The sequence below is a fragment of the Cheilinus undulatus genome, linkage group 16, assembly GCF_018320785.1.
Source record: "Cheilinus undulatus linkage group 16, ASM1832078v1, whole genome shotgun sequence".
NCBI classification, from domain to species: Eukaryota; Metazoa; Chordata; class Actinopteri; order Labriformes; family Labridae; genus Cheilinus; species Cheilinus undulatus.
Window position 1 is genome coordinate 33,066,959 of NC_054880.1, and position 9,037 is coordinate 33,075,995.

The following is a 9,037-nucleotide window of genomic DNA, read 5'->3' on the forward strand; positions in this document are numbered from 1 at the left end:
TGTTGCACAAATAACAATTATTTACACCATATTTGAATGTTTCTTAAATGAATTTATTGGAAGGATGAATTCCATTTATTGCTTTAACATTTACGTCTTTGATTTTAGGATGGCGTCGCAAAAACCGATATTGATTCTTTCATACCCCCTGAGCTCTTTGTATTGAATATTCTACTATGCTCTACCGCCATCTACCGGACAGTTAGTAAAAGACCAAAAGCGGAAGTGAGGCAAAATGATGTTTCAACCAATCATCAGCTGCGGCTCAATATTCGAACGTCAACGAGCGGAAGAGATGAACGAAGAGGGACAATTCAAGAACTGAGCAGCAAAACTTAAAAGCCAGAAACAATTTTGCTATTTAATTATTTAATTAATTTATACCAAGGCGGTTTACACTGTCTGGTAGGTTTAAAATTGTTTCATTAAATACCGGCAGGCTACAGAAACCAGCACAGGCCGAGTTGACCGTAGTTAACGGTAAATAGCATTGGAACCGAGCTAGCGCGTTAGCCTAGTGGTTTGTCAGTATGTTTCTCTGTTGATCAGTTTAATATCGTCTGAAGCTTTAATTAAACCGAGAGTCATGGTGAAAGAGCGGGTTCAGAAGAAGTCCTTCCAGCAGAGTCTGGAGGACATAAAGGAGAAGATGAAGGAGAAGAGGAACAAACGGCTGGCCAGCGCCTCAGCTCCGAGCAGAGGACGGTCCAGGAGGATCAACAACAGCAGTGGTAAGGACACAACGGCCTCGGGTGTCAGGGCTATCACCCTACAGGAGTGTAAAACTAAAATACCACACGATTATATTTAAAATGAAGTCCATACCATATTTGATACAACACGGCCATAGTACCCAGTGTCCCCTGTACCAGCCAAAATACGTGATTAAATTGTAAAAACCTGCTGGCAAAGTCCTGAACACTGTCTGAATTACAGAACAAATACAAAACGGGACCAACATACATGTATAAATAAGACAGTTTGACTGTTATTTTGCATTGAAATTACTCCCCACACAACTGTCGCATGAAATATCAATACGTTTTAAAGGCTCCTGTGCTTTTCCACAGTTTAAAGTATTACAATATAATATCAAGTTATCAAATGTGTGGTGATAAAATTGATCAAACTATCTCTAATTTAGAGATTTTAATTATACAGAAACGTGTCTTTTTTTAACTGGCCGCAGCACTGCTAAAACTCTTTTAGCCTTTAGATGTATCATCTGTACAGAAATGGTTGTTAGATTGTATTGATGCTTTCAGCTCAGTACTTGGTGACAGAAATGCACCAGCCTAAACCTGATAATGTAACACGTTGTTTTGACGCAATCAGCACTCTTAAGGCATTACTTTGAACTAGGGATGTACAATATGATTGCAATGATGTTGGTATCTGCAGGTATTGGTTTATAGAGTTAATTATTGGTATCAGCAGATATGAACATTTCTTCCAATTTTTACAACCAATGTTTTGGCTCTTTAAATCTGCCTGTTTCAGCCTTAAAGCCACTTTAAAGTCTGTTTGTAAGACAGAAACACAAAACATTTCACAGTACCCAACATTAAAATAATCCTTAGATTATCATTTTATATACAGTGCTTAACAAATTTATTAGACCACCCTAACTCTAACCAAAGTAAGGTTTATGCCACAGCTGCCCTAAATTAACAGCATTGGTAATTACCAAAATCATTTTTTTATGTTTCTGCAATGGTTAATACACCAGTCTGTAGAAGCTCTTTAACCCAATTATATTTTTAATGCTAAAATATAATTATTATTGTTATCCATGAATTTTCAAATTTACTGATTTACAAAAAAATGGGAAAAATAGTAAAGCACATTATTATTTCTTGATTAATATGCCAAATTATATTTATTTACTTGCATTCCTGAACAGAAAAATTAGTTTCCGTGCTTGAATGTTATGCTTGATTAATTTCTGACTTCTCAGAGAAGCCCAGTGAGCCGGCTCAAATTTGGGTGAATTCAGTTTGAAATTCCTCATTCCTGTTCAAAATGGTAAAACGTGGAGAGCTCACTGAAAATGAAAGAGTCTGCATTAAAGCACTTCATGATGCTGGATGGTCTTTGAGAAGCATATGACAGGTGGTCTAATAAATTTGTTAAGCACTCTATATTTAAAAGATTTAAAAATGTTCACCAAAATTCAATGTCACTAAATACACTTTTTTCTCTAAAATCACAAAATGATGCTCATTTCACACAACCCTTCATTGTTAACAAAAGCAGACATCAAACTGTAAATTTTTACAAAAATCATAGTGATGTCACACGCTACATAGCAACATCTGACAGCATGCAATTTAATTAGGGAATCATAGAATTGGATTTTTGCTGATATCAGTTTTGTTTTTATTTGCAAATTAATTTTAGCAGATATCAATACAGATATCTAAATTAAGATAAGTTTTTAGAGCACCCTTTAAAGTTTAAAGAGTGAGGATGAACAAAGAAAAAGACTTCAGCTGACCTTTGTTTGTTGCAAACCCACAAACTTATTTGTAAAAATGTCCAATGTTTATTACAGCCATTATATCAGTTGTGTGTGTATATATATATATATATATATATATATATATATATATATATATATATATATATATATAATATATTGGCTGAAATTTTATATCTGCCGATATCGATAATGTAGTTTTTCATTTATTATCTGCAGATAATTTTGCATACTTAAGTTCTGAAAACAGAAATATTTCTCAAATCATAATTATATTTCTGAGATCACATCCATGATTCACAGTTACATTTAATTAACACAGTCTATTAGAAATCAGTTTCCAGTATTTGATTTAAGTATATTTTATAGAACTGTTTTATTTCAGCAATATTTATCTAAAATCCTTCTGTTTTACGTATATGATTTAATGTATCAAGTAAAGAAGGTCAGAGGGATATGGTTTTTTTGACAGTGAATCAAGATAAAATATGTACTTATGAACTGACTTAGATTTTGTGTCTTTATGTAAAAAAAAATACAATATTGTGGTAAATAGATTTGTGAAGCCAGTATAGTGTCCCATATTAAATTGAGGCTATTATTCCTTTACTAACCTTGACATCTTACTCCATGCTGTAGTTTTGCTGCTGTTTCACTCTGATCTTGGGTTTTACAGTTAGGTTGTTTATCTCGAACCAATTAAAACCTCCTCTCTCCTTGTATTTTTCCAGTGGCTAACTCGACCCACATCACCCTGAAAGGAGTCCAGCTGAACAACAAAGCTTTGGCTGTAGCCTTGCAGGCTGAAAAGGAGAAAGTGAGGCAGGCGAATGTGGTGATCCTGCAGCTGAAAAGGGAACAACAAGCCCTGTTCCTTCACCTGCTGCTGCTTAAGAGGAAGCTCAAAGATAGGGAGGCTCAAGCAGAGAGCTCTGCAGAGGTAAATCTGGAGGACCTGTGGTCTACCTTAAATACATTGTTGAACCTCTTATTGCTTGTATATAAATAGTTCTGCATGCCAATATAGACATTTTTTGTCTTTTTTTGTCAACTTAGACAAAAAATCCAAACATCCTGGACAAACCCCAACAAAACAAGGATTTGGAAAGGTAACATTATAACATTATAACATTAAAAAAAATCATTGAGATTCTTAATCTTGAATTCTGTGACCATCAGGATCTAATGCATCTGAATTTTATAGGAGACAGCATACCAGCCCGAAGCTTGACGAGCCTGTTGTCTGTTGCGTCTCACCGATTACTATAGGTACACACAAAATATCACGCAGAACCACAATATGTATTTTTAGATTGTAAGAGTAGTATTTCTTTATTTTTTAACTCCATTAGAAACAAATAAGTGTTCTGCCATGAACGATTTTCTTAAAATGATTCATGAATTTCATGCTGCCTACTGTTGCACTGATGTCTTTAAAAAAGTGATTTCAATAACAAATAGTATTTCTCAAAAACTAACCTGTTGTAATTATAGAAATTTTTATTATTTCATTGCAGAACCTCGGCCTTCTGAAAAGAACATGCAGTCTGAATGTGACAGGCCGGTGACGTTGCCGTCTACAGTGGGTGTGAGGCGGCGCCATGTGGATAGACAAAGCAGGAGAAGGTCTGAGCGTGTGAGAGAGAGGAGGTCGATGAGTGAGAGTGATGCTATCTCTGGCTTGGATGCTTTAATAGCAAGTCCTATTCGCTGTGACGATGACAAGCCCATCCCGCCACAGCAAGCAGCACAACCAGACTGCATAGAGCCTGCTGAGACTGAAGAGTTTCAGCATTCGACTCCAGAACCTGAGCCAAAAAAGAGCAACCAGCAGAGACCTGGGAGGAAGCAGGCCCAGCAGCAGCAACAGACCCGCATCATACCAGAAACTGCTCCACGGAAACCAGAGAGAGGACGCAAACCAGACCGCGCTCCGTTAAAGAAACCCTGGGAGAATCCCAAACCTCGAGCTCGCTCTAAGAGCAGGGACCGGTCTGCAACCCGGGCTAAGACGGCCCCTCCCTCTCAGGGTAGCAAGCTCAACACCTCACTGGGATTTAACGACACATTTGATTTTGACTGTGAAGAGACAGTTCATGTCACACCGTTCAGGGCGAAGGCAGAGGAGAATCCGCCGGCTACACCCATCAGTGAAGAGTCCTCACACCAAGGACAAGCTCCAACTGAAGCTTCGGCTTCCAAACAGAGTGAGTCCAGCTCATCATCACCGTCCTCTGAATCAGAGGACAGTCTTTATGTCCCACAGAAATCCAGACGGAGACAGATGTCACCTGAAAAGACCAAAGTGGTCACTACTCGTAGAGGCCGGCCCTCTAAGGTCTTCAGACAGATAGAAAACATCCCTCTGAAACAGGAGGTCTCTGGTAAGCTTTCAGATCTGATGATTCTCACATAACATTCATCTTTAAATTTTTAACTGCTAATAACTCTTTCTTTGATGTCCTGTAGTGTTTAGAGATGAGGAAATGAGCCCTAAGACTGGAAAGCCTCAGAAGGAAGACGCTAACCTCCAGCCTTCTCCTGACTCCAGTTTCTCAAACAGTCCTGACCCTGAAAGGTTGGGACAGGAAAATCCTCCAGGTGAGGAAATCTGGAACCTGTTGGCTTGTTTTCTGTTGGGGTGTTTTTACACCTTTGGTTTGGTTGATCTGGTCCAAATCAAGGGACAGTTTGTTAACCAGTTATATTTGACTTCAAGTTTGGTCAGAGTTCACTTCAGAGAGCATTTACAATTGGACCAAAACCTGTGATGTGTAAGGAAAATGCTCTCTGATTGGTCTGTTTTTGTGCAGTTTATAATACACCTGTACTGGCCTACAAATTTGACACTTCAGCCTGAGATGAACAGATTTGAAATAAACATTTCAGAGTCATGAATAAATCTGTAATTTATAAATAAATCATGGGAAGAGCGAACTTTGTTTATAACGTTGTTTTAAAATGATTTTAACCAACGTGATAACGTTACCAAATTACATCATTTGCACTTATTACACTGCAGCAGAAGACGATATTTAACAGGAGCCATCCAAAACAACCTGTGCATTGATAAGAGGGACGATATTAGCAAACTCCACAGCACAGTGTGTGCGCCTGACTGCCACAGTGTGTGTCACAGTGAGCAGAGAGTGTTTGTTTATTGATTGATCACAGATCCTGTTATTCAATTAATCATATGTTTATAGCCTTCCTTGGAGTTTTTCTTCAAAAAAAACAGACATCTGACCCTCTGGAAAGGTCTGAGCTATGACAGGATGAGACCCTCAGCTCCACAGACAGTTTGTTTGTGCATGTGAATGATTGATGGCTCAAACTCTTAATGATGTTTTTTTAGACGGTGTGTGAATGTGAAGATAACTCTCAGTTTAACTCAATTTTACAAGATTTGAGCATTACTAAGTTAAAGACCATCACTGAACAACAATGGTTTGTGCTATGGCTCAACACAGAGGTCAACTCTGAAGGAGGATCATCATTTACACCCTGGTAGTTTTTGATTTTTGTCAAATAATTAAGAGTAAAATAATGTTAGCATCCAAAATAAATCTAGGATATCTGGAAAAGCAGTGTTGAAAGTTCCTTGCTGTGTTGAACAGAACTTGGGAAATACTTTAAAACATGACATTTTCATGGGATGGGGGGTGTAATAATGTCATTCTCATCTATATGTTGGAGTAGGTGACTTTTAAAGGAGATACTTTTATTTTATATGACCTTGTCTGTGATGTATTGTCCTTTCTTAAACTCTGGATTGGTCAGAATATACATCAGTCTGCTAACCTGTCATGCCAGATGGATTCGTTTCAAACATCCATCTGGTAAACCACTCATACACAGTGTTTAGGAAGGGCAGAGCCTCTGAAAAAAACTCGGAGGGTGATTGGATGAACGTTCTGTCTGTCACATCTTTACGGGCCAATCAGAGCCACAACACATGTAACGTAGCCGCTACTGAGCTGCGCGCCTGCGCCCCTACTGAAGGTGTAAGCTCCATAGAGAACTGCATAAAGCTGTGAACCATGGCGACTACAGATATGTCAGTGCACGACTTTTCTGATAAAACTGGCGCTTTAGAAGCTAATGTCAAACGGTTATGTCTTCCGCCATAATTGCACCGGCTTCTTGTGGCTGCTTGCTTACATCACAACTCTGCCACGCCCAAAAGTACTGCCCCTCGTCGCTGATGGTCCTGTCACTTTCTAACCGGTCCCAAACTGTTCAGACGGGAGCTTTGCAAGATGGATTCACCACTGAGAAACACGGAAAGGGGTGTATCCAATCCATCTGCTTTGCAAGGTTATCAGTCTGCCACATGGAAAGTTGAAACATGGAGGGTTTGATCAGCTGTATGTATTTCTGTTAAAATACTAGAATTTGGTCCATATCAGTTAAATTAATCAGTTGAAGTTTGAATTTATGTAATAAGATTCAAACCTAATATTTGAATTAATAATGTTTGACCTTCTTGCATAACTGAACTTCACTGCAATCAATAAAATCTACCCCTTGTTCTCTCCTCTTGAAGAGCCTCCTGTGTGACATTTTCTGACCTTTAACAAAGATGTCAGCTGTAATTGTGATGTTGATGAAGTGTTAGTTGGATTATTTTTAGGTTCAGCTCATCCGAGTTCAATAATGTTGCATGTGTTTTTTGTGTTAATGTCTTCAGAGTCTCTTGGAGGGGTTGCTGGGGAGGATTGTTTGCTTCCTGTCAGCCCTCTGGTGGAGGCTGAGATGATGAGAATCGACAATGTCCTGTCAAATTTTGGAGATTCCTCCTGTGAAGCTCCTCCTCCTCACCAAACACCCCAGAGGATCAGGCCAGGCAAGAAACGTAAGTGGATCCGGCCCCTCTCAGACCTGCTATCTGGAATAGAGGGTCTGGGTCTGGGTAGCTTTAGTAAGCACTGGGGAGGCCAATCACATGCTGTCAGAATAAGCTTTATTACACTTCAGCTACCTTCTTCTTACTTCTGGATCACGTTTTTCTTGACCTTTCCACAGGTGGGCTTGGTGTGAGGACTGGAGGGCGGGGCTTGAGTCTATGTGATGTGACCAATCTGTCCCCTGCAGCCTATCGTAAATTCTCCTGCGGTGGTTCCCGCCCCTCAGATGCACGGTGCTCTACCCCCGTTGTTGCTCGTAAGCGGCGCTGCACCATGGTGGTGGACTACAAAGAACCCTCGCTGAACGCGTGAGTGTGCCAGCCTCTTTCTGTTAAAAGCTTATTATGGGGCATGTATTTTATGTTCCTGGACGTTAAACAGTTACGTTCTTGTCTTGGCAGCAAACTTCGGCGTGGAGACAAACACACAGACCTGCAGTTCCTCAGCTCTCCCATTTTCAAGCAGAAGTCCAGTAGGAAGTCTATGCAGAAATCACGGAAATCTGTGAGCAGCAAGCAGCCATTTCAGAAATATAATGAGTCGTTTGTAGGCTGTCGCTGAAAGCAGAGATCTCTTCCTCTCTGAACGGGTCATTGTCAGTTTGAGTCTAATTCATGTGCTGGAACAGTATTTTTTTTTTTTTCTTAAACACGATGTTTTTCTTCATGATGAGCAGCTGTGAGGAGTTTCAGACTTAAAAAAATGGTTTTAGGACTTTATTTCTATGTTTTTTGCAGGGCATTAGAATTAAATCTACCATTTATTTCCATTTTTAAATGTAGTAATAGCCGTTCACTGGAAGCCATATTTTGTGTCTGTCTTTTTCTTTTAATTCTGTTTTTATTATGAGATCCTAAATATGCTTATATGAATTATCATCTAGTAATTTCCCATTATTCATCTTCTTGTATCCTGTCTGCTGCTGTGTGATTTGACAATAAATATAATTTCTTCATTTACATTGCTCTATTAATGGTTGTGATAGAGAAACAATTACATTTTTTTTTCATGACATTAGCCTACTTGTCTACATTAGGTGTATTAACAACAGGAGATGCTGGCCAGGTTGGCCCTTTGTGAGAGAAACAGGTTAGAACAACAGTATGGAAGCTAGACTATATATGGTTTTACTGTAGTAACTAAACTATGAGACCTTGCTCTATTTACTAATAAGCTTTATTTGAAATAACAGTGAGACACTTTGAGCTCTTCATGTCACTTTTATGTTCCTACATATTTAGACTGTTGATCAGCTGTCTAGGTCTGGTATAATAGGGCTGTCGGTATTAATGCATGAATTACAATGCATTCAAGGTCTATAATTAGTCTATTAATTTATTTTAATCATGTTTTGTCACTAAAGTTAGGCCACTGTAACATCTTGCATCCGTAGTGATTTAAATTAGTCCATCACTGCTCCTTAATGTCTCATTTCACTTTAAAAACTCACAACAGTTACGCGAACACATCAAAAGTCATCTGAGCGCTGTGAAATTTAAACATTTATCTTTTTACTGTTCCTGTATTTTGCAATCCAGAAGTTCCTTTTAGGGGTTGTGTTCACATCATAATCTTTGATTTTCCTACTTTCTTTCAAAATAAAAACAAGTCTATGCCAAAACAGGTAGTTCATTACCTTTGGTTTAAGATG

At 38.7% G+C, this 9,037-nt stretch overlaps 1 protein-coding gene across 2 annotated transcripts; it reads left to right on the forward strand.

The window, feature by feature from the left end:
- Positions 1 to 278: 278 nt before the first annotated feature.
- sgo1 (shugoshin 1) lies at positions 279 to 8,345 on the forward strand. Of its 2 annotated transcripts, none has more exons than XM_041808002.1 (9): positions 279 to 731; positions 3,211 to 3,419; positions 3,536 to 3,588; positions 3,684 to 3,748; positions 3,997 to 4,863; positions 4,949 to 5,080; positions 7,170 to 7,334; positions 7,505 to 7,694; positions 7,788 to 8,345. In XM_041808002.1, the coding sequence occupies exons 1-9, from the start codon at positions 587 to 589 to the stop codon at positions 7,945 to 7,947; spliced, it is 1,986 nt and encodes a 661-aa protein (XP_041663936.1). In that variant the 5' UTR covers positions 279 to 586; the 3' UTR covers positions 7,948 to 8,345. The 2 variants fall into 2 exon arrangements, with proteins under 2 accessions (XP_041663936.1, XP_041663937.1); XM_041808003.1 differs by having other exon boundaries at positions 7,574 to 7,694.
- Positions 8,346 to 9,037: the final 692 nt, after the last annotated feature.